Genomic DNA, 26,457 nt, shown 5'->3' on the forward strand with positions numbered 1-26,457 from the left:
GACAAAATCAGTTATATAGTGGAGACCATCATGAGAGAGTATCAGCCTGCTCCGAGTTCAAAGGATGTTCTGAGGAGGTGGATCAAGGGTGTTGCACGAGACACGTGAAACATCGACGAGATGCAGCTCGGCAGGCTTTTAGGACCGGCTCACCAAAGCCTTCGGGCATCCCACATGAGACGTGGCAGCAAATCAAGGAGGATGAGCGGAGAGCGGATACGCGGTTCAGACAGCAGCGTCATGCCACACAGATACGACAGATGACCAGGGGGACATCTCATCTTGGCAGCAGAGGCTTCGACACCTTTCGCTATGAGTTTGTGAGTTTCCAATCCAATCCTAGCTATGGTGTTTTTTTAAACATGATGAATCATGTATTCTTATTACTTTGATTTTTGTGTAAACACAGAATCTTGCAATGCATCGAGCCCCGACATGCCAGGAGGAGACATATGGATATCGCAGAGGTATCTATGAAGTATTGAATGATCTTGATGCTTTAGGAGAGCCTGTAGACTGGGAGGCCTTAGAGTCTCGCTGATTGATTGAGGTGAGACGTTAATATGTGTGAGTTGATTTAATTAAATAAGTATATGTGAAGTAATATAAATACTAATTTTGTGACTTGTCCTATGTGTAGGTTGTGACGCCTAGTCATCAATGGATTTCATATATATGTTTTGTGAGACATAGATATGCTTCTGTGTCTCTTTTTTGTATAAACATATATGGTTATGGTTATTGTTTTCCTTATGGTTATGATTATTGTCATTGTATAGACATGGCTATGATTATTGTTCTTGTATAGACATGGTTATGATTATTGTTTTGTTTATGGTTATGTTTAACTTTCTGGTTATGCTTATGGTTATTGTTTTGTTTATGGTTATGGTTATTTGCATTATGGTTTTGATCAATATGGTTATGGATGGTTATGGTTTTGCACAAAGTTCATTATGGTTATGGTTTTAAGTTGGTTATGGTTTTGCACAAAGTTCATTTCATTTCTTTCATTGGCCTTAAATCTTATGTGAGATCCTACATGGATAGCATGTAGGAGACGTATACATATGGTTTTTTTTTTAAAAGTTTATGTTAAAACAAAGGGAACTCTGTCAAAATTTTTGCGGGAGCACGGTTGATTTTGGTGCTGCTCGATTTCTTGGGCAGAGGACAGGCAGTTTGACTGTGGCTGTGTCCATCTTTTCATTGGGCCAGGCCAGGCTACCTGTCCTCTCCCCAAGAAATTTTTTTTTGTGTTATGGTCGTCGCAATATGCGTAGCTAGGCCCGTCGAAATACGCGTCGATAACAGTACCTTTCGACGCGTATATCAATACATATTGCGATGTTTTCGTAGGGATGCGTATTTTGACGTTTTTTTTGACGGGCTGCGTCGAAACTTGCATCGAAGTCCCCCTTTTTTGTTGTAGTGCAAGAAACTATAATTTCTTGGCTTTACGGACCGACTGAAAAAAGAGAAAATTGGCCATTGTCTAGGGAAGTATGCATTTTCACTGGATTGGGGGGAGGGGGATTGAGAGTTACATATTGCCTATTTGAAATGATACTAATTGTTAAAAGAGGAAAATGAAAAGGTTGGCAATCGTATGGTAGTAATAAGTGCGGTAATAGTCCCTGATATATTATTGCAACTATTACCATGCATATTATCGATAAACCATTACCGCGTTCATTCCCACTACTCTTACTGCACATGCCAAAAATTATCTCTCTATTTTCCTTTGTTAAACCATGGCAATACTGAGGGATGTGGAGTTTTCCTCTTATAGTTTCTCTGTCCTACCACTCAAATGATGGGATGATGTGTGTCCCTATCAATTGACATGCATGGAGGCACATCGAAACTCATTGGTCCGAGTTCGGGCTAGAGCCTCAAGACTTGAGGCTTGGGTTGGAAAGTGACCGTGTCAATCCCTTTGGCACCAAGTCTACATCATGAAGCACTTGGCCCATGGTGATCATCAACTATAGTATTCCACATTAGGAAAAGTTTAGACTCAAATTTGGTCCTTTTAGTATTGGAGAGAGAGAATGTTGCATGACCAATGGAGGGCGGCTTACCGTAACAGTAGCTCGTTTTTTTCTTATTTTTGTGTCAAATTTTTACATTTTCAAAAAACAATTGTTAGTTGTTTTAAAACTTTTTATAACAATGTATGTTGAGATTTCCTTGAATCTCTTTGCGGTCAACATCGAATACAGGACAAATGTGGCATAATTCACTCTCAATGCAATTGTGCACACTTTTTTGATATGAGAGATTTCATGCTATTGTCACTCATTCATCCACTTGCACTCACCTTACTATTCTACTTGCATTTGACTGCTTTCTATTTCTGCTCAGTGACACTACTAAACACTCTCCCTCTCTATGCTGTGTTGTGCATCTTAACCTCAGATCTTAACTTCATCAAAGAAGCACTAATGGAGAACATAAGACCTCAACGACCATCCACAAGTATTAAGTATATAGAAATATTTATTAGCTTTGATGTGGACAATGGTCGTTGGCTTTCCACCACCATTACAATTGGAAGTTGGGTTCTCCTACAGACGAGAAAGAGAAAGTGCACGAAAATTGAATTTATGAAATAGCCACAAAGGTAGGGTGAAAGAATTTCTCTTGTCATAAATGAGAAAAAAAGTCAAGGAGGTGCTCATTGAACACACACATATGCACTCAGATCTATGTTTGAGAGCATCCCGGATAGGGTTTCTAGCTCACCGACTAAACTATGCGTTTACTAGCATCCACTGAAGATTTTTATATTCAATGTTTAGCTTGTGTTTAAATTTTTTGTTGCAGATATCTATCCCTTGCACAAAGAAGATTGAAAATCAATGGATTGAATTATATGCATTTTTAATGTATTCCATATATTGATGGACAAGTTACTGTATAAGACGCAAATAAAATACAAATTTTCTTGCGAGCACAAATGTTTTTTTGAGTTCAACTCAACTTCTCTTTACACTTGTACACTTAATTGTCCAATTCAACATATTTAATTCGTAACTCTCGTTTACAATAGTGGAGGAGATTCCTTCTATGCTTGATTATCATGACTAGAATGTAAGGCTCACTCTAGGAAGGAATAGATTGAGAGTTAGCAAGGATAGAAGGTGAGTGAGCAGGTGAATGAGCAGCATCAATAGCATGAGGGACTGAGGGTGCTTGGTCATGCTCAGGTCGGTGTTGGATGATGGACTAGGGGTTGGCGAGAGGATTGCGCAGTGGATCTTCGTCCTCTTCAAAATCAAGTATAAAAAAAAAGGCTAGAGGTGGAATTATCAAAGAGAAGAGGAGAGACAACTGCAAGAACTTGTTGTGATGCTTGAGGCACTGCATCGTATCTCCAAAGTGGAGGTCGTGGTTGTGGCCTTGATTGTGGTAGGAGAAATGTATTGGAGGCTCATTCAGCACGTGTCTACATAAGATTGATCATAGTTTGAATCACCGTCATCCCGAATACCTCGACTTGGACATCAAAATAATATTCCAAGCTCCTTCCCTACAAAAGAAATATCTACCTTAAGTAAATATATGCAAAAATCCTTAAAGGATTGAAAAAGAAAAAGAGTGCACTTACAATTTTATGCTCCTCTGCATAAATGCGCTCTAATAGAAGCTTTGCTTCCAAGAACTCTCCATCCTCAAGAACTCAGCATGTATTCCAAAATATTGTCCTGGGTCAATTCTTCCCAAGCAGCCACACCATTTTTGAACATACCTGTAGGACATAGCAGTAGATGGTGATGACATGTTGCATATAATTTGCAAAATCAATCAACAAAAAACTACCTTCGGACATTCTCATGAATCCCGTGCAAAGAGTTTTCAAGGTAGAAATGCTTGCGCTTGATGTCCAGTCAAACAAGGATCCAGTGTGAACTATTTGCAAAAAATTAGGCATTATGCTGCTATTCATAGTAGACAGAATATTGAAATAGTGATAAAATAGACAAAACTTACTCTTCATTGTAAGCTAGAAGAAAAACGTGGACTGTGTCCATGTTGATTGATTGAAACCATCAATGACATCGATTAAGGAAGTGACCTCCAAGGTTAGCACCATTGCTACCTTGGATTGGCGATTCCACAGTGTAAATTTAGCGACAAGCATGCTGCAAATTGGTAAAATTTAAGGAGTACCCCAAACATGTTAGAATCACAAAAGAATCTCTGCAAACAAAAATGTACGTACACCAGTTTGAGGGCTAAAAAAACTATTTCAAAGTTTCCAACCCTTTGCTTTTCTAATATATTGAAATATTAGCACATTGACCCATATTTGGAAACTAATGTGTTTGGGCTAGCCCTAGAGCACAATTTATGACCCCGAAAAAAGTGTCATAAAGTGGTTGTCGCGCCACAACACGAAAAGGAGGGGGGGGGGGGGGGGGGGGGGGTGTGTGTGTGCTCTTGAGCAAACCCCCCTTTTTTGAATTGCGGTAGGACAAAATTCTAGGGCTAGAATTGGTGTGATTTTAAGCCCTATATTGATGTTTTTTGACATCTAGGATGCAATGGTGGGGTCATTTTTCTCATTTGAGCTCTTCTACTATGAGTTTGGAGACTTGTAATCTTTGGGTCTTTACCTTTACAAGTCTCCAAACTCATAGTAGAAGGGCTTAAATGAGGAAAATGGCCCTATCTTTGCGTCCTTAACATCGTAAAACATTAACATAGGCCTTAAAATCACCCCAATATGATCCCTAGAGGTTTGTCTCTCTACAATGCAAAAAAGGGAGGATTTCTCTTGAGCACCCCCTTCTTTTTTGCGTTGTGACGTGACAACCAATTTATGAAACTTTTTTGGGGTTAAGGACTTTTAACGCTAACCTTTGGAGGTCTTTTAAGCTCCATTATCTGCACATTGCTCTTTGGTAGACCATCAGGCTTTTTGGACCCTTAATGAGATGTAGACTTCTCCCCTTTTGGTCCCATGCTGAGATAGGTCTAAAAGCACATATGTATATTATAACTCTTGTTCCCATTCATTTTCTCACAATAAATGATCAATTTAATATGAGAAAATCATTTGGGATAGGTAGATATTAGATTTTATGACAGGTGGCCTACAAAACATCCATTGGAATGACACCTTACAATATGGTGTTTGATCTTAATGCCATTCTATCCATTGAATTCTTAATCCCAAGTTTAAGATTAGCTAAGCAATTAGAGTGAACAAGTCATGAATTTTCATCAAGAGTAGATGATTTGGAAAGGCTAGATGAGCTACGCCTTCAGGTTGTAGCATCTATCTATGCTTCGAAAAGACACCAAAAAGAGTTCTTCGATAAGCATGTGTCGTCAAAAGAATTCAAAATAGGGGACTACGTCTTGGTGAAACAACATACTAGAAAACTCAAAAAGCGAGGAATGGGACCCTTTGTGATAAATAAATTGTCACCTAGTGGGGTTATAAAACTTGCGACATTGGAAGGAGAAGAAATGCTTAACTGGATTAATGGATGCAGGCTCAAAAAGTATCATCTACCACTAAACCAAGAATGCTACAAAATAAAGAACACCAAAACAAACAATCTCACTTTAAATAATACAAATTAAAATCTCATGCATGTACTCACTATAGTTTATTGACTAGAAACTCGGGGAGGTCACCTAAGAAAAATGTAACCTAGGCTATCACGTGAGTTCAACAGAAGGGTATTTAAAGTTCTTGAAACTTACAGAAATATTTATATAGAAGGATACTACATTTTCAAATTTAAAAAAACTTAAAGATTTTCAAAGAAAAGGGTACATTATATTCCTCAAAAAATTCACAGATGGGGGGTTTTACAAACATGTCTTGAATGCACGTGATATTGTAGTTGTACACGTAGTGACCCCCCCCCCCCCCCCCACCCCACCCCACCCCGACTAGAAACTACCTTTCCCTCTTAAGATAAGATTTCTTTCCCTTGCTTCATAAAAGGACTATGTCTCTTGCTCATCGTTTTCTTATCAAGAAAATGAACATAACTAGAAAAGATATAGCAAGAATCATACAAGTGTAACTTTCTCTCTAACTACCACTTATCATCCTAGCAGTGAGACTCACAATTATTTTTCTTGATTTTCTTGGATAGACGCTCGATCAACCTATTTCATATGGTAGAACATAAGTATGTTTTTAGTAATACAATAATTACATGCATAAATGAGAGTAGAGAGAGATTTTCATAAGGCAATGTATACGTGTGTGTGTGTGTGTGTGTGTGAATAGAGAGGAAGAGAGACATCATCTTACTAGTGGCTTGAGGGTGCTTGAATCCACATTAGTATCTTCCTTTCCTCTCATAATAGCATAGCTGCATGCATCCACATACTTTTTGGTCTATTATATTGCATGTTAACATGACAAAAAGAGTGAACTTTATAAAGTTATTTTTGTATCGAATGGAGGGACCTGCACACACCCTCATTTACCACTAGCGCTTTGCACAATGACTAAATTAACAAAATCACATGGCTTTTGTTAAGACATTAGGAGTAACTTTTTCCAACCTCTTGAGATTAGCATGTAGTGCAAGGTGGCGTGGTGTATATTGTGGAATATGAGCAAACCTCTCCCCAACTATATGGATTTGAACATGGGGAATGTTGGAGCATAACGACAAGAATTTGCATTGCAAATTAACATGAAATAATATCATGGCATAATGAAGCTAAAACATAGAGTAATAACCATTTCAATCATAACAAATTATCACCAAAAATCACCATGGATTCACTCTTTCAATCATAACAAATATATATCATAAAAGAGTGCCATGGCATCATGCAAAAAGCATCTAAATCATTGTGAATCAATGTGAAACAATATAAAATTCCACATAGAAATAACTATTTCATGAAGAAATTTGAACATTAGATGTATTTGCAGAGGTAGCTGCAAAATTGGGCTTGGAAGCACTTGACAAGATTAAACTACAAATGATAGCTGATGCATTTTTGACAAAGAAAGTTTCTGTCACAGAAGCTACTTTGAATTGCTTGCAAATTCTAGTCATAACAAAACGGGATGTTGTATTCTACATTGATTCATCGTCTCCAAAACTTACACAACATATCATGTCCAAATCACACAAAGTTGTGATGCACCCTGCCAATTTTTATTCTGCTAGACCAACCACCCTTGAAAACTTAACATTCTTCAAGTACCATAAAAACCACATTGTCACGTCTTGACTCTTCGCAGAGTGCACAATCCATACCTTTGCTTGACAGCTAAGGCTATGCCATGGCTCTACCACCCCAAATCATTAGGGAAAATTTGGACTCTCAAAGGGTGTCATAATAACTAATATCTAATTCTCCTAAATGATTTTCTCATGTTGAAGTGATAATTTGATATGGGGAAGTACCAGGGGAGAAAAAGCTAGAATATTGGTTAGGCTAGCATAACGGTCACAGTAGGGATCCAAAGGGGGGGCCATCTTCAAAAGAGCAATGTGCATCAATGGGCTTCAAAGAGCCTAAGGTTCAGCCCATTAAGACTTTCAAAATCCTAAGGTTCCAAAATTCAAAGGTAATGTCCAATGGTCAAACATTAGCTTCTCAAGCTTTAGTGGAAAGTTCATCATCTACTCCAAGCTTGTGAGAAGGGAGACCTACACCAACAAATCTTTTCTTTGTGATGCAAATCCAACCAGAAGCCAAGCTCCAATGCATGCTCATATCCTCTACCTTGCTAATTACTAAGCTATACTAAGCTATTATGAGTGATTATGTGAGGAGACATACTTCTTTCTCGTAAGAATACTCCTTCTTCCTCTTGATCTACTCCCATACCGTGTTAGCTCTCACCATCTTCAAAGGTGTGTGAGGTCTTGGGTCTGAGACCGTGAGGAAATTGATGTTGTGTTTTACAAGTGTGAGCTTGGTGCTTGAAGCTTCCATCTTCATTGCACGAGCAAGTTATTGAAGGAATACAAAGTATTGTATTGTAAAATGTCTCCCTTGATGGGGGAAACTTAAATTACAAAGCCTTTTGGAGGGGGGACCGACTCCATGTAAATCCGGTCCTCAACTGTTGTCAATAGCTTAATTTCTCTCTCTTCTTAAAGTATTGTTCATGCCTATCTAACTAGGTGTTATGCTTTTGTTGCTCTCTCCATCCAAGCACTCTTGTTATGCTCATTCGGAATCTATTCTTAATGAAATTCTCACTACACCTATGTTATTTTCTGCTACACACAAGTTACTAGACCATTAAATGTTACATTAACATCAGAGCACAAGGTTTCTCTTTTCTTGGTCAAGAAGAGAGGTCCTCAAGATAACTATAAATGGTTGGTATTATTAATTGCAATTGAGTAAGTAGAATAGAGGTTTTTCAGTCTTGTAGTGCGCCTGCTTTGTGCAGATAACGGGGCATCACCATCAAGAGCTATGGTCTTAATACTGGAGTCCTACCCTATGGGCTTAACCACTTTTGAGCTATTAGAAGCTTGACATGAGCCGGTACTGTTTTGGTGGTGAAAGACCCTCTCTTCTATTCCTTGCAATTAATGATATTCGAGCCATGGGTATAGGATCTTGAGTGCTTTTCTAAAGGGGTTAAGAGGAGTAGCAATGAGGGCTTGAAGTGCCAAAGTACACTTAAAAATTCTACAACTAAAAGTTGTTAGAATGGCTGACAATAGTAAAGAGAGTGAAATGAATGTTGATAGCTTTGATTTTGCTTATGAACAAGCTACTAATGATGCTCCTATGCTTGTTAATTACCTTGTTTCTAGGCTTCAACAAGCCATGGGCAAGCCATCCCTCCAAAGTGAAGTGCAGCGGTAGCTACGTGCTCATGGGATTCTCCAAACTCCCCACCAAGAAGAGAGAGTACCTAGGAAGCCTCCTTGTGAGACTTCCAAAAGAGGCCTCTCTCTGATAAGGGAAGAAGAAGAGGATTTGTACGAAGGGCTAAAAAATCTACTACTTGACGATGCATCTCCTTCCCAGAGGAGAACTCAAGTTTCAATGGTAGAGCCCCCACCGAAGGAACGAGAAAGAAGTTAGTCTCCTGCCACCTCGACGGATATGGCTCCATGAAGACGGCGGGCAAAATGCTCTCCAATACCCCCTGAATGGAGAAGACCATCGCACACTTCTCCACACAAAAAGGGACGACAGAAAACAAGAGAAGAAAAAGGCAAGAAAGATGTCACCCTCTTCTCCATCTTCTTCATCCTCTTCCTCTTATGAAGAAAGTGATGGTGCAAACAAGGAGGAATAAGGGAAGAAAAAGCCGAGAAAGAGGTCACCCTCTTCTCCATCCTCCTCAAATTCTTCCTCTTCTGAAGAAAGTGATGATGTAGCTTTTGAACCACCAAAAAGAAGAGGCCATAGGAAATCCCATGCCGCGTGGAGGAGGTCATCCAAGCTCAAAAAAGTTCAAAAAGGGAGGAAAGAACATTTCTTTTCTTACCTATGATGGCACCTTTGCTGCTACAGACAAAGTCTTGGCCTTCATTCAACAATTTGATGCGGCGTTTGGAGATGAGGGCTTCACAGAGTCCTCTAAGGTACGCCATGTAGCTATGCATTTTCAAAAGTCCTCCAGGCAATTTTGGTCTAGCCTACGGGAAAATGGTGAAGCTCCACGAACATGGAAAGCTCTAAGAGCTTCCATCATGAAGCAGTTTTTGGCTACTGATGCCAAAGACAAAGTACTCACCGAATGGCGAAGCTTGAAGCTCTCTCCCTACGAATCTATTCATAAATATGTAGATAAGTTTTGGGACATACATCTCAAAGTCACTGTCTTCAAAAGATGGATTTTGGAGAACAAAAACAACAATTTTGTGCGGGTCTAACTGAAGATATGGTAGAATATGTTAACTCCCAAAGGCTACGCACCATATCTACGGTCATACACCATACCATGGTGGCTTCATTAATCAATTTCCAACAAGGGACTAAGAGAAATCTTAAGCCCACAGAGAACAAGGACCATAATAACGAGCCCAAGGGGAAGGGAAATGCCCAAAAGTATCCTAAAGGCAATGCCAACAACAAAGCTAAGCACAAGGGAGTTTATAAGGGCAAAATTAAACTCTCTCCTGAAGAGCTTAAGCGTTATCGTAAAGATAACGACTGTTTCAAATGCGGGGAGCAAGGGCATGCTTATCGTGCTTGTCCACACGAGAATACATGAAATGAGCCTCCTAGAGCTACCTTGGTTGAAATCCAGGAAGAGGATGCTCACCACAAAGGATCTCCTCTATTCCATGCTTGGGGAAAGGTAAGAGAACATAATGCTTTTATTTTCTTTGACCCTAATTCTACTCACAATCTCATATCCACAGAGTTGGCCACCAAGCTAGGCATCCAAGCCTACTAGATGGGAGATGTCCTACCAATGGTGCTTTCAAGGGGCAAGAAGCTTCAGTCACTCCCTTAATTGGGAAATTGAGGCTCCATGTCCAAAGCTATGTGGACAAGGAGGGCTTCTTTATCTCTCCTCTCAAGCATGAGGATGTAATCCTAGGGGCACCATAGTTTGATCACATGACTACCAATGCTAAATTCCCAGAAAGGGAAATCTACTTTAGGTTCAGGGAAAAAGATATGTACATAGATGCTAAGGAGTTGGGTAACACCATACCCACTGTACATATGCAAACTTTCAATAAGTCAATAAAGAGCTCTATTTTTGTGATCATGATTTTTGTCAAATATTCTCAAAATAAATCTAATGCTTTAGCAAAAGAAAATATAAACAATCACAAGGAATCAGATTTATCCAATTTTCTCAAGGGATTTCAAGATGTTTTTATTGATGACATCCCTTGTGAACTACCTCCTAAACGAGGCAATGATGACCATGCAATTGAACTTCTTCCAGGAAGTTCACCGCCTAATAAACCTCCTTATAGGGTTTCTCAAGCTCAACAAGAAGAGATTATGCGGCAAGTGCATGAGTTAGTTGAGAAGGGCATGGTTAGGCCTAGCTCATCTCCATTTTGTTCACCCGTGTTATTAGTGCAAAAGAAAGATGGCACATATTGTATGTGTGTCGACTATAGAGCACTAAATAGGATAACTATCAAGAATAGGTTTCCCATTCCACGAGTAGAAGACCTATTTGATAAGCTACAAGGGTCGACCTACTTTAGTAGGATTGACCTAAAAAGTGGCTACCATCAAATAAGGATAGTTGATCAAGACATTGTAAAGACTGCATTTCGCACTATGTTTGGTCTTTACGAATACATTGTCATGCCTTTTGGCTTGACCAACGCACCAACCACATTTAACCACTTGACGAAGAAGCTATTTTGGCCTCACCGAACCTTTACTGGAGTGTTTTTTGATGATATAATCATCTACTCTAATTCATTAGAGGAACACAAGCAACATCTCCAAGTAATATTTCAAGTCTTACGAGAGAATACACTTTACATTAATCGAAAGAAAAGTGAGTTTTTCTTACAAGAGATTTAGTATTTAGGTCACATTATCTCTTAGATGGCATCCAAATGGATCCATCAAAGCTAGAGGTAATAAAAGGATGGCCTAATCCAAGGAATCTACATGCACTAAGAAGATTTATAGGTATGTGTGCATACTATAGACGCTTAATAGAAAAGTCCTCACAGATCGCGGGACCATTACATGTACATGGTCTGCCAAGGAGAAAAATTATTTCAAAAAGCTTATCTCTCAACCGGTGCTTACACTATTGGATCTTTCAAAGCCATTTGAGGTCCAATGCGACACTTGTGGTGATTGCCTTGGGGCTGTTTTGCTCCAAGAAGGGCACGGCATAGCCTATGAAAGTCGAAGGATCGACCCTGTTGAGCAATCTCTAGGCATAAATGAAAAGAAACTACTCACAGTTCTACATGCCTTAGACTTGTGGAAGCACTATTTATTGGGGACTCCTTTCATTGTGCGGACGGATGACCAAAGCCTTAAGTACTTCATGACGCAGACCAAGCTCTCCAACCAAAAAATGAGGTGGGAAATTTTTCTTTTGCAATTTCATTTTTATATTGCTCACATTGTTGGCAAGCATAATCAAGTAGTCGATGCACTCTCAAGACGATCGAGAGTGAATGCGGTTTCCATAGAAACTCACAATGATCTATCTTCTATGATAGATGAGTACGCTATTGATCCCGATTTTAGACATGTGATTTCAGCCCTTGCACTAGGGAAGAAAGAGGAACCATTTACTTTACAAGATGGTTATCTTCTCTATGGCAATAGACTATGCGTTACTAACTCACTACGTGAGAAAGTAATGTATAAATCTCATCATGCTCCTCCTTATGCGGGGCATAGAGGGATTCAGTCTACCCTAAAAGGGATAGAAATATAGTTCTACTAGCTTGGCATGAAAGTAAACATACAAGAGTATGTTTCTAAATGTGTGGTATGCCAAAAGACGAAGTTTGTAGAGGGAAGCAACTTGGATTGCTTCAACCTTTGCCAATCCCTAATTCATCATGGCAGAGCATATCCATGAATTTTATCTTTGGATTGCCTAAGTCTATCCATGGGAATATGAAAATATGGACGATAGTAGATAGGTTCAACAAACAAGCTCATTTTATGCATGTCAAAAAGACTATCAAAGCCCATCAAATGGCAACCCTCTTCATATCACAAATCTTCAAGTACCATGGCTTGCCAATGTCCATAGTGTCGGATAGAGATCCTAGAATGATCAATAATTACTGGAACGTCCTCTTTGAGAATTTAGGGACAAGGCTAAACTTCTCTTCGGCCTATCACCCTCAAACGGATGGCCAATGTGAAATAGCTAGCCTAACAATTCTTGATCTTCTAAAAGCTTACGTAACGGAAGTAGATCAAAGGTCCCAATGGGAGAAGTACCTCGGGGGGTTCACTATGTGTAAAACTACCATATCACGTGCGTTCAAAACATGTTTGTAAAACTCCTTATCTGTGAATTTTGTTAAGAATATAATGTGCCCTTTTCTTTTAAAATTTGTAAGTTTTTTTCAAATTTGAAAAAAGAATGCCCTTTTGTATATATATTTTTGTAAGTTTCAAGAACTTTAAATACCTTTCTGTTGAACTCACGTGATAGGTTACATTTTTATTAGGTGACCTACCCGGGAGAAGTACTTACCCTTAGTTGAGTAGCCTACAATAATACTGTACATATCTCCACGGGAAAAGAACCTTTTGAGGTAATTGAGGGAAGACCCAAAAGCCCCCTGCTACTTAATGTACACGGGAAGATCTCGCTGCAGATGAGTATAGTCGAGACCTACAAGAATCTTTCCAAAAGATTAAGGATGCTATCTCTATCTCACAACAAAGGTAAAAGGATGTTGCTGATAAGCACAGAAGAGCCCAAGCCTTTAAAGAAAACGATTGGGTCTTGCTTAAATTTCCCAAGGCTTGATTAAGTCACACAACGAGCAAGAATCCTACGGGACACCAAAAGTACTATGCTAAATTAACAAAAAGGTACTATGGTCCCTTCTAGATTCTTAAACCAATCAATGAGATGGCCTATCAACTCAAGTTGCCCAGTCATTGGCTCATACAAAATACTTTCCATGTGAGCCTACTAAAGCCTTACAAAGGAGAAACACCTCAAGAACTAACTATTGAAGACCCATCAGAGATCGAGGACTAAGAAGAAGTGTTGCAGCACGAGTCCATTCTCTGACATGAAGACAAGGTAATGAGAGGTGGTAAGATTATCCGACGGTTTCTTATTAAGTTTAAGAACTATTCTTTTAAAGATGCTAGATGGATGCCAGGCATACAATTAAAAGATAACCTAAACCTTGTCAATGCTTACATGCTTCCCTAGAGTAAGAAAAAGTAAAAATGTTTAAAATGAACAAATTTTTTGTCTTATAAAACTCTCTTTTTCTTTATTGTGCACAAATGTTAAGAAGTATGAATGCTTAGAATCGAGTTTGCGGAGACGACGTCTTCCAAACACCAAGTAGAGCTTGTCACTCTACTGTGGAAGATTGATAGGACTAATACGCAGACATGCTTGCGGCAGCTTAGGCTCTCAAGTGCCAAATACATTAGTCATCCATTCTGGAACGATGTTGTAGGGTAAAATAGGGATCCTCTACCCGCTAGAAAAAGGACAAATGAGTAGGGTTTATCTTCTCTACCCCATAGTCGAGGATGAGTATGATTTCAAGAGAGAGGTAATGTCTTAATAACTAATTAATATCTAATTCTCCTAAATAATTTTCTCATGTTAAAGTGATCATTTAATATGGGGAAGTACCAAGGGAAAAAAATCTAGAATATTGATTAGGCTGGCAGACCGATCACAGTAGGGATCCAAAGGGGGGGCCATATGCAAAACAGAAATGTGCATCAATGGGCTTCAAAAACCCTAAGGTTCAGCCCATTAAGACTTCCATGCTAAGGTTCCAAAATTCAAAGGTAACGTCCAATGGTCAAACCTTAAGGTAAATTGGATGCTTGTGGGAAGACTCAAAAGTCTTCCCACATCCCTATCTAGGAGGAGGCGAGCCTTATATGTAGGGGATGAGACTAAAACACACACACTTGCAAGCTCCCTTTACACAAAGGGCATAGTGGATACATGTCAGCTCCCTAGCCCAGTTGCCCCCAAGGTGCATTCAAATGCTATTGGATGGCCATAGAGGTGGACCAATGAAAATTAGGCTAGAGTAAATTTAGTTTGATTCATTTAAAAACACTTGATAAAAGAACCAGTAGAAATTAAACTCTCTAGAAGACTATTGGACAGTCTCCCAAGGGGTACTCCAATGAGCATTCAACAGCCCAATGGCTTGCCTGATTCCTATTGGCCAGAAGACTAAGAGGTCCAATGAGAGTTTAATTGCATTATTTAAATACCTAAAGCTCTCACAAAAGGGGAAAGGGAGACACATGTCACAAGGCTATTACTTATGCTTCTTAATTGTCATTGGCTAAGTTTTGCAAGGGCCAATAAGATGCCAGCATGAGCAAATAGCAAGAGGGGTTGACCAAGAGAGAGAGGGGGACTGATTTTTGCAAGGCATTATCACACATACACACTCACACAATCTCATGACTGAAGTAAAGAAGACTATCTCTCCTTCTTAAGCTTTAATGGAAAGCTCATCATCTACTCCAAGCTTGTGAGAAGGGAGGCCTACACCAACAACTCATCATCTACTCCAAGCTTGTGAGAAGGGAGGCCTACACCAACAACTCTTGGCTTTGTGATGCAAATCCAACCAAGAGCCAAACTCCAACGCATGCTCATTTCCTCTACCATTCTAATTACTAAGCTATGCTAAGCTATTATGAGTAATTAGCATACTTCTTTCTTGTCACAAGAATACTCCTTCTTCCTCTCGATCTACTCTCATACCCCGCTAGCTCTCATGATCTTCGAAGGTGTGTGAGGTCTTGGATCTGAGACCGTGAGGGAATTGATGTGTTTTACAAGTGTGAGCTTGGTGCTTGAAGCTTCCATCTTCATTGAACCAGCAAGTTATTGAAGGAACACAAAGTATTGTATTGTAAAATGTCTCCCTTGATGGGGGGAACCTATAATACAAAGCCTTTTGGAGGGGGGACGACGGCTCCATGCAAATCTGGTCCTCAACCGTTGTTAATAGCTTAATTTCTCTCTCTTTTTGAAGTATTGTTCATGCCTATCTAACTAGTTGTTATGTTTTTGTTGCTCTCTCAATCCAAGCATTCTTGCTATATATGCTCATCAGGAATCTATTCTTAATGAAATGCTCACTATGTCTATGTTATTTTCCGCTACACACAAGTTACTAGACCATTAAATGTTACAAAGCGGCTCTATAAAGATGTTTGACTTTGTTTCTCTTGTCCAAAGTAAGCAACCCGGTGAAGTCATATCATTGGAAAGATCTTAGAAAGTAGGTTCTAAATATCCAAACTTTGAGAAATTTAGAGTTGATTTGTGAAAGTTATGGCCTCTCCACTGAAGATGAAATGTGGGGAGAGATTCCGTTTGTAAAATGAAGTTGTCACATCAAAAAATAAAATCTTTTAGAATATAAAGAATTTGATGACATGTTATATATTAATGGATAGATCTCAATGAGTACATTCTAATTTCAAAAGATCCAACAAATTTTGATTTCATTTGTAAAAGTTTTATCATGCACCCATTTTGAACAAGAGAGAGAAAGTCAAAGTCTTTATGAGACCCCTTTGAGAGTCAAAATTTTTCCTAATGACCACTATAATAAAAAGATGCTTTTTCAAAATACTTGCAAATTTTGACGTACGATGCACAAGTCACATCTGGCCTCCGAGAAGGATAATGGAATCTCTCTATTTCTCTCTCTCTCTCTCTCTCTCTCTCTCTCTCTCTTTTTTAGAAAACCTCTTTGTGTATATTACATTTGTATGGTATAGCACTCTCTCTCTCTCTCTCTCTCTCTCTCTCTCTCTCCCCATAATGCTCACCTTCTAGCAGCACCCGTCATTTGGTCAATTTTAAGTGAGTAAAACTTTTCCGAGCAGCCGAAAGGAGGTGTCCGTTTGAACGAGAGGGAGGAGAAGAGAGAGAGAGAGAGGAGATGGAGGACGGGGATGCAGAAGGCGAGACACAGCCGATGTACAGGAGAGAGGCGGAAGCATGGATGAAGAGAGAGGCAGCCATGTGGGAGGAGATCCGCAGCATGAAGAGTGACGGTCTCAATATGCAGCGAAATTTACAGGACAAGATGTGGCTGCCGATAACGCTGCCAAGAGCGCTGGCCTTCGCCAAGCCCCACCTCACCCTTACCAAACCCTTCGTCGCCCACTGCATGGACCCCGTGCCCGCCCGCGTCTACACCTCCCACATCACATCCATCACCGAAACCCTTCCCTCGTATTTCGACAAGCTCTGCTTGCAGTGCAGCCGCCTCTACTACAAGCGTCTCACTGATTACAACAACTACATCTCTGACCCCGACGACCCCCGCGGCGTGCATGCCATCACCACCGCCTGTGTCCTCGCTTCCCTCTGTATCTCTCTGCAACGCTTCGTGTATTTGTTCAATTCATGGGTTCCTTATGCCATAGATCGCTTTGTTATGCTCGCTCTGCAAGTGCCGAAGACCCGATGGTTGCACAAAAGGCTACAGAAGGATGTCATGCCGTGGGTCATGCACTTTGAGCGCCGCCGCCGCTTCTTGGAGGTGTATTTGACGAGGGAGAGGGCACAGCGTGACCAGGATTTGCGTGTGTGGATCGAGGGCGGCGATAATGAGGTTGTCGAGCTTCCCCCTGATCTACCTAATGCTCAAACTCTCCATTACCCAGCTGCAAATTTCGCATATGACTATGAAACAGAGAGTTTGCTTGCTGACATTGATCAATATAACCCTCCAGAAGAAGGTTCGCGTAGCGAGGAAGACCTAGATTACTTTGTGTATCACTGGGTATTGAACCACCAATTCTTAAGCTTAAATTAGCTTAAAAAAATAGTAAGGTGCTGTTGTAAAAGGTCGACTCAGGGGGGAGAGTGTATACATATGCAAACATATGCATATTTACATGTGTGTGTGTGTGTTTTATTTAGAGAGAGAGAGATAGAGGGAGAATTTAATGAAAAACCCGAGTGAATTGATTGACTGCCCTTTCCCTGAAACGTCCAACACCCTTTGGTTAGGGTGTTAGAACTAAATCAAACACAACCCCCAAGGAGTGGGGTCCCAGGAGTCTACATCTTACCTAAGAAGTGGGTTCAGCAGCATATATATATATGATTGAATCGACAAGAAAGGACTAAAAAATACATCAAATGACCGAAGGAGTGGGTTCAAAGTATGTACAGTTTGCTAGCAAATCTAAGAAATTAGAACTTTAGTGGAATTTGGTGCTCTTATACAGTGTGGTAAACAAAGATTGCATTGTTGATATAGGCCCATTTGCTGCATTTTCAAAGGTGATGTCCAAATGTTAGCCTTCACACAAAGCTAGGATTGGGTGCTATGTGATAAACAACCATTATGTTACTAATGCAGCACCTATGCTTTTCTTATATCAAGCCAAAACATGTGAAAGTGACGCACCATCTATCATTCTCACATGCTTAATGGTTGCACTAATTCACATATTCACTTAACTATGGAAAACTCAAGTGTAGAGATTCACCCATCCACAACAAACCCCTTTAAACCATGAATGTTTCTAAGATTTTCAGTTTCCAGTGGCTCATTGCAGTAAGTTAACATGCGTTTTCAAATAAGATAACAACGGTCTTTCATGAATTGAAACGTTAAATCAATTCTCTCTCTCTCTCTCCTCTCTTCTTTATACACACACACATACACATGTTGTCATACCATGGAGCTCAGGTTTACTTGGATCCTAACGAAGAGTATGCTATTCGCATTGATGACCATGGTATTGGGTTTGAAGTAACACCCATGCAAGAATAACGTACACACGTAAAAACACATGCAAACATAATGTCATACATATGTGCATATGAGATAGTTTTGTTTACATGGTTGCCATTGAAAATTATATCCTTCCTTAGACACAGTTAAGGTAACTCTTGTTTGACATTGAAAATGAAGACCAACAACATCTACTTGTGAATTTAAGTTCCTAATGTATAGAAAAAATGGAATGCACATGTCGTTCTCACTTTAAAGTACAAAATTTTGAAATACAAAAAACATTTTTGTACTGACTATCTTGAGGTTGGGAGTCATGTGTCTTTTGAACATTTAAAAGTATTCTTTTGTGGATAAGTAATCTAATTATATAAAAAACATACAAATAAAAACACAAGCGTTACTTAAATTTTATGAGTTAGTCGTGACAATGACTCCTAAGCACACTTTATCATCGAAACATCTCTATGAACAATATCACTTAATCCTTTGAATAGGTAGGTAGGTGCTAGGTGGTGTGGAATTTGTCTCTCGTGGAATTCCTACACACAATCATTACTATCCTTTGACATTAAATTGATTATAGGATGTAGGAGGTACCAATTTTACTTTCACTTAGAAAGAATTTCTTCTAATTGAACATATGTGACAAAATATGTACTAAAGCTTTAGCTGACAAATCCTTAAAACTCCACTAGAGAACAATGTTCATAGAAACATTTTTTACAAATGTCTCACAATGCCTTAAAACTCCTACTGGAGTAAAATGCTCATAGAATCATTGTTTGTTCATATACAAGTGAAAGGGAAAGGGGTTTGAGCATGTTTTCTCTAGTCAACGTCATCCTTTTATAGACCTCTACGATATCTTTAGGAAACCCCTACATTGGCTCAATTCTAGGGATGTGCTCCATGTGGCCTTACCCTTGTCATGACATTACTTCCCCCTTGCAGAAGATTTTCATCCTTAAAAAATGCCAAAAACCAAAGTAGGAAACCACTTCTTGAGCACACTAATGTTTCTCTAAGTGCCACCTTCCTCAAGTTTGTCAATCCACTTGAGGAGAGCTTGCTAATGAACATGATTACCAGTCTGCAACTTATAATGATCAAGAATGCTTTCTTGTTCATGAGGTTGAGTGGCTGGCTCAATCATGTTAACTAACATTTTAAAATCAACGACATAATTGTTTCCTTAGGCAACTACGTGAAAAATAGGATTAACTTTGAAATGTACTAGTAGGTCAAGTTTATAAGCATGTTCACCAATCTTCTTACGAATCTGCAATGGACCACAATACCTAGGTGAAAGTTTAGGTGTGGGCCTAGTTTTTTAAACTATCAAAACACTCTAGAACTTCAGAAAGGTCCATTCTCCCTCTATGATGGAGACTTGGCACCATTTCTCATCTAGAAACTTCTTATAATAGTCATGAGCTTGTTTAATGTTTCTCTTTAGCAATCTTCAACATATCACCATGTTCCTCAAAAAAATCCTTATCCAAATGGATGCACTCATTGGCTAACACAACTAAAACTAGAGCCCAAGGTTGATAACGTACATTAGCATAAATGGGCTAAACCTAGTGGAAAAATGATTTTCTCTATTGTAAGAAAAAATGAAAATTGGTAGATGGTCTTTTCAATTTGTCTGGATTCTAATAACATAAGCTGATAGCGTATCTTCTAGTACCTTATTAATGTTCTCAATTAGTCCATCCATCTGAGGGTGATCAATTATACTCAAGTTAGGAGTAGTCTTGAGTTTATGGAAAATGCTCTCTAGATTTTTCCATCAAATTTTTTGTCTCAATCATTAATGATATTAGATGGGAGGCCATATAACTTATACACAATTTCCATGAGTAGCCTTGCAAATTATAGATCCTTAATCGTTGTCTTGGTAGGAATAAATCTACACATCTTGGTCAAGGGATCTACTACAAATGATATAGAGTCATGGCTTGGAGTTGTCTAGGTAGACCAACAATGAAATCCTCAAAGATGATTTTCCATTTTCCATTTGGGGTCTCTAATGGCTGTAAAATTTCTCGTGACATTGTTCAAATGGCTCGCAAAGCCTTAACACTCCTATTGGAGTACAATGCTCACAGAACCATTCTTTATTCATATACAAATGGAAGGGCAAGGGGTCTGAACCTATCTTTTCCAGTTAGCCTCATCCTTTTATAGAGCTCTAGTGTATCTTTAGGAAGGCTCTAAATCGGCTCAATCCAAGGGATGTTCCCCCTCTGGACCTACCCTTCTCATGACATTACTCCCCCCTCGGGGAAGATTTGCATCCTCAAAAAACATTGAAAACCAAAGTACAAAACCGCTACTTAAGCACACTTACATTTCCCCAAGTGGCACTGTGAGGCTATGCTACATGTACCAACTTTTTTGTGTATTACAGAAAGTCCCAAGTGCTAGTAAATCCATTATCCAATTTCCAATATAGCAGAATAACTGGAACATTTTAAGTGGCCAACAAACTGTCAGGTACATAGACTTGTTATGAGAACACATAGTAAATAACCTTAATAGAGGGTTGTGTATCAGATTTGTTTTTTTGTTGATTTATTCCTTCGGGATGAATCATGTACTTGGTATTCTATGTGTTTAGATGACAATTTGTCTGAGGTGGCATGAGAATTCCGTTTTTGTTTCACGGATGAAACCTCTTTTTAAAAAATGGGAGTGCTCATTGCATAATTTAGCATTATACTATGAGCATGATAATGCTTGATTAAAGTAAACATGTATTTTATACATGACCTCATGAAGGTGTAGTATGGTTGATAGTCCATTGACTAGTCAACAATGTGAGAAGAACAAGGGTTCTACCAGTTAAAGCTATGAGCTATGAGTTTGGCTCTAAGACCGAGGGCTAGATCAGTGCCACCACCAATTGGATTCATATATATAGAGGCTCTAGGGAAAGGATTTAAGCTATTTTTAAGAAGATGGTTAGGTGGAGCTTTGACGGCACAATGCCTCTAGTCTAAGTAAGAAAAAAACATTAAGTGCTAGTTTTGAAGGCTTTTGTTTTTAGGGATGGAAACTCTCTTTGAAGGGGAGGGTAATGTGAGGCCAAGGGTCCTTTGGCTAGAATCCTAAGGGGCTATGAGCCTAGGAAATCACATATGGCAAGGGGTCCTTATATAGTGGTCGGCGGGCCTAGTCTATATAACTAGGGTTGGATGGGTGGAGCATTAGTATTTTCCCCTCATGTTGTGTAGAGCATGTCCTCTAGGCTATGGAGGATTGGGACAATGGATCCAAGGTCTCACAGGCACCCTCCTCAAGTCTGTCTTTCTAGCCAATGAGGACTCGTTGATGAACATGATTACAAGTCCGCAATTTATGGTGATCCTGAATTGCATTCAAGGACTATTTATAAAACCTTTAGCTGTGAATTTTTTACCATATAAGGGAAACTTCTTTTATTCAAACTTCATTTTTTTTCAAGATCATATTTTTTAAATCCTTTTACGTGTGAAAATGTGAGGAAATATAGTCTCTAATTGAACCCACGCATTTTTTACTTGTAGTAAATACCTAAAGGCTCAGTCATGTCAACCAAAATGTTTGAATCAATGACATTATCTACTTTCCCTAATCATTTCCTTAAACATGGAGATGTAAGATAGGTTGAACTTTAGAATGTGTTGGTAGGTCCAATTTATAAGCATGTTCACCATTCTTCTTAACAAATTTGAAATGGATCACAAGACCGAGGTGAAAGTTTAGGTGTAAGCCTTGTTTTCAAAACTATCTAAAGGCTCTAGAACTTCAGATAGACCCATTCTCCCATTGTGATGGATACTTGTCACCGTGTCTCACGTGCAAACTGCTTATAACATACTTGATCTTATTCCATGCTTCTCTTAGAAATATTCAATATATCACTATGTTCCTTCAAAACTTCCTTAGCCAAATGGATGCACTCATACACTAACCCATATAAGACCTAGGGTAACTGAACATGGGATCCTCCTCCCTACTGCCCCTTATATAGGCCTAGATCCTAGCACTTGCCCTAAGTGGATCCCCAATCCGCACTGGTCCAGTCCAGGCCCTTGGCCTAGGTCCCTGACCCCCTAGGTTGGGCCTTGCCCCATAGGACCCTTGTCCTGACATTATTCCCCCCTTAAGGAAGAGTTTTCGTCCTCGAAAAAACAAGTAATAATAGCTTCTTAAGAATACTGAGGTTTTCTTTATTGACGTCCCATAAGTGAGCCAGTTGGCTGTAATACCGATAGTTGGTGCAGTGAGGAGGTTCAATGAAACCAAGAGCAACATCTTGATTTTCAACCTTGTTGTCCATTTGCAACCACTTGGGTCTAAATGGTAACTCCATTTATAACTCACTTGAGTGCTGTAAAGGAGTAACCACAACTAAGAGTCACTTGGGTCTAAATGGTAACTCCATTTATAATAGCTTCTTAAGAATACTGAGGTTTTCTTTATTGACATCCCATAAGTGAGCCAATTGGCTGTAAGACCGATAATTGGTGCAGTGAGGAGGTTCAATGAAACCAAGAGCAACATCTTGATTTTCAACCTTGTTGTCCATTTGCAACCACTTGGGTCTAAATGGTAACTCCATTTATAACTCACTTGAGTGCTGTAAAGGAGTAACCACAACTAAGAGTCACTTGGGTCTAAATGGTAACTCCATTTATAACTCACTTGAGTACTGTAAAGGAGTAACCACAACTAAGAGTTGTCCAAAGGCATAACCAATTTTCAGATCTTCTGAAGGTACTAGAATAATGCAAGGAAACCTTGGCGTAACTTTCCATGCAGGTGTGAGCCAGATTTCCTACTCGCCTGAGTATCTTGAAAAGTTCGTAGATAGGGAGTGTCCTCGTTTTAGAATTCTGAATAGTTTGGAACACAAAGAACTATATGTTCATCCCTAATGAAGGTTACTTGACAACATACTTTGTCAGCACACCTGGTAAGTCCTTGACATATGAAGTTATTGACACAATCTCCAACCCCACCACAACAGGTGTTCAAAGTCGAAAACCGTACTTAAGCAAATTCTAGAATAGGGAGAAAATCATCTATTCAAAAATGCGTTATGCTAACGTATGCTCTTAGCAGATCCTTTAGCACAAGATTACTCTTTGTAATCTGCCTATCCCCTTGGATAACTGACAGTACTGAGGTGTGTTTTCCTCACGGTTTACAGACATTCGTCCCATATGACTGATAAACGGGGAATCTCTATGCACGTAAAGTGCAAAATGCTTCATAAGCAACAACCTGAGGGATATGCATGCCTTTCCAAATCAGCCTTTGCTAAACACTAGGGCCCATAACACCTAGTGTGCATGCATTTAGCAAAAACTAACCCGAACCTGTATATCCATAAAGATCCTTGCCAATACTGATGGCAAATGTGATGCGCCTAGCACGCATTAAAAGGAATGTAAATAGTTCTGAAAAGAAATTAAATACCCTTAGTTGCAATCTTTTACAAGCCTTGCTGAAACGTTGTCGGGGGATATGTATTCGCTACATGAGCCAGGCAAGCGCCGGGCCTCTGGCTGTGGGAGGTGTTAAAGAGAGAGAACAAGAACAATAGATGCAACTGAACGTGGTAATTGCCGTAATCATCAATTAATTGATTAATGCTTGAGTACAACTTAATCTTTAGCCAAGGCGTGCTGTTAACATCGCCGTCACTTGGATCATCTGCTAACTAGGAGCTTAAGCTCCCGTTTACAAGATTAACCAGGCTGTTAACGACACCGGACTTAAGAAAATGCTTAATCAACTTCGGACTGATGTCGGTGATGAGATTTCCTTCTGTCGCTTTATCTGCCTCATTTACCTCATGGATTTTGCAAGCTTCGATTCTGCTCACTGCTTCAATTATCAAGCTTCAATTCACTCCATTAATTGGCGTTCTCCTGATCTTGACCTCTTGCTTCCTTTATTGCTTCAGTTCCCCGCTCTACTTTCATTCGATGAGCGTATTCTGCGTAACTTAAATTCCCGAGTTTGGTTGCCCTAATTCTCTCTCCTTTCTTAACTCGCTTGAGAGAGAGAGATAGCCTTCCTCGGTCGTCAGAGTTCTATTTCGAGAGCCTTCCTTCGAGTCTTGCTTCAAGCCTTGCTTTGAGTCTTGCTCCTTGCCTTTCTCTGTTGAACTAAGTCCGGAGTTCGAGGAGAGAGTGCGAGAGAGAGAAAACCTTCACTTCCTTTGATAGCCGAGGACAAGCCGAGGACAAGAGAAGAAGGAGAGTTTTGCCTCCCTTCCGAGCTTCCCCCGCTCCTCTGCTCTCCTTCAAACTTCCCTCACCTCTCCTTGCCTTCGAGTTCCTCTCGCATACAATAGTCCCTCGGTTGCTTTGCTTGGCCGCCTCCTCGTTGCTTACTGAGCATGAGAGTGAGAGAGAGAGAGAGCACGCTATGCTTCGAGGATGAGAGCGAGGGAGAGGTAGCTTTGATCCTAGCTCCTTGCTCCGAGTCCTTCCCTCCTCTTCCTTGGAATAGTCCTCCCCTCATGCCAAAAACCGGCCGCTATTAATAGCTTGCCCCCTCCCTTAGCAACGACGGCGCCGTCGTTGCTAGGGCCGTGGGAAGCAATTTAATGACGTGGCAGGTCCGGATTTCAAGCAGCACTGAAATTGCCGCTTTCGACACCAAAAGTCTGCGCCTTGGCGAGCTGACCAACATTTGACTCACCACCACTCTCGTCTGAGCACCCCTACGGCCTGCGCGAGCACCCCGGGTAGGTCATCTAAAAAAAATTGTAACCTATCACGTGAGTTCAACAGAAGGGTATTTAAAGTTCTTGAAACTTACAGAAATATATATACAGAAGGGCATTATTTTTTCAAATTTGAAAAAAACTTACAGATTTTAAAAGAGAAGGGTACATTATATTCTTAACAAAATTTACAGATAAGTGGTTTTACAAACATGTCTTGAACGCACGTGATATGGTAGTTTTACACATAGTGAACCCCCCGAGGCGAGCACAACTCCCCTTTCTGCGCCTTAGCTGTCTCAGGCCATCTCCATTTTATTTTCCCTTTTTCTTTTTTTACACACAACATGTGTGTTAATTCTAAAAATAGGCGGCCATTGTGATTCTCATTGTGGGCGGGCGGCCTTTGGGTTATGGGCCCTTGGGCCTTTATGCACCTTTGGGCATCCATTGGCCATGCCCTTTCATCGGGCCGCCTTCGCTTAAGTGGGTGGCCAGCTTCCCTCGTAAGGGCACCACATTTGTCATGCATATCGGCACTGCCTTGTTGGTTATATCCTGCAGTCAATGCATTCCGAGAGGTCACATTCTTTACACGAAGCTCTTTAAGCACTTTTTGTGCTTTCGTAAAACAACATCACATTTAGTATACACATCGGCCAAGAAATGCCAAGCACGACAACCTCCTTCAACAGTCCTCGACTAACAATATCATCGTGAATTTTATTGTCAATACCGATGTCTCGAGTAATACCAAAATTACCTAGCTCAGCAGTGCCGACAACAGACGCCGGACTCTGCCTGCCAAGCTCTAAATCCCTTTGGACTTATCAAACTGCATAAAATGCTTATAGACCGTGTTGAGGCTAAAAAATTACCAGATGGCACACCAATCGAGTGGATCGGCCTGGTACGGAACCGGCCCCCGGCGAATCTTTAATGGCCAATAACTTGGCAACCGGAACTCGGATCACTGATCTGAAAAGACCGACGCGCTCCACAAAGTGAGCACTTCATGCCTGTGCATTCATTTCAATTCTGTCACCCCAGTTGCAGTTGCCCAATCCGGTACGGATCTGCAATCGACTTAAACTTCAAAGTGCCATAACCTCTTCACCGTGACTCCAATCGACGAGCCGTAAAGACAGGCCGGTAGAGCACTTCAAGCACTACAGTTCTAGATCATAATCTCACATATGTGATCACTTCAGGCATACTCCTTTTTGGCATCATTAAGGCATCAATTGGCCTGTTATCAAGCCCTGATCACTACTCACTTAATGTGTAGGCTTCAAAGAAGCTTAGCTTGCATTTCTCTGCTCTTTTTTCTCATCATGGCAGCGAAGCTGCACG

General features: G+C 40.1%; 1 protein-coding gene across 1 annotated transcript; it reads left to right on the forward strand.

Moving 5' to 3' along the window:
* Nucleotides 1-16,512: 16,512 nt before the first annotated feature.
* On the forward strand, nt 16,513-17,843 carry LOC147434723 (uncharacterized). Its single transcript, XM_086490022.1, has one exon. The coding sequence runs from the start codon at nt 16,563-16,565 to the stop codon at nt 17,442-17,444; it is 882 nt and encodes a 293-aa protein (XP_086346148.1). The 5' UTR covers nt 16,513-16,562; the 3' UTR covers nt 17,445-17,843.
* The last annotated feature ends 8,614 nt before the right edge of the window (nt 17,844-26,457 follow it).

This window comes from Adiantum capillus-veneris, chromosome 19, assembly GCF_014529385.1.
Source record: "Adiantum capillus-veneris isolate H3 chromosome 19, ASM1452938v2, whole genome shotgun sequence".
In the NCBI taxonomy this organism is placed as follows: domain Eukaryota; kingdom Viridiplantae; phylum Streptophyta; class Polypodiopsida; order Polypodiales; family Pteridaceae; genus Adiantum; species Adiantum capillus-veneris.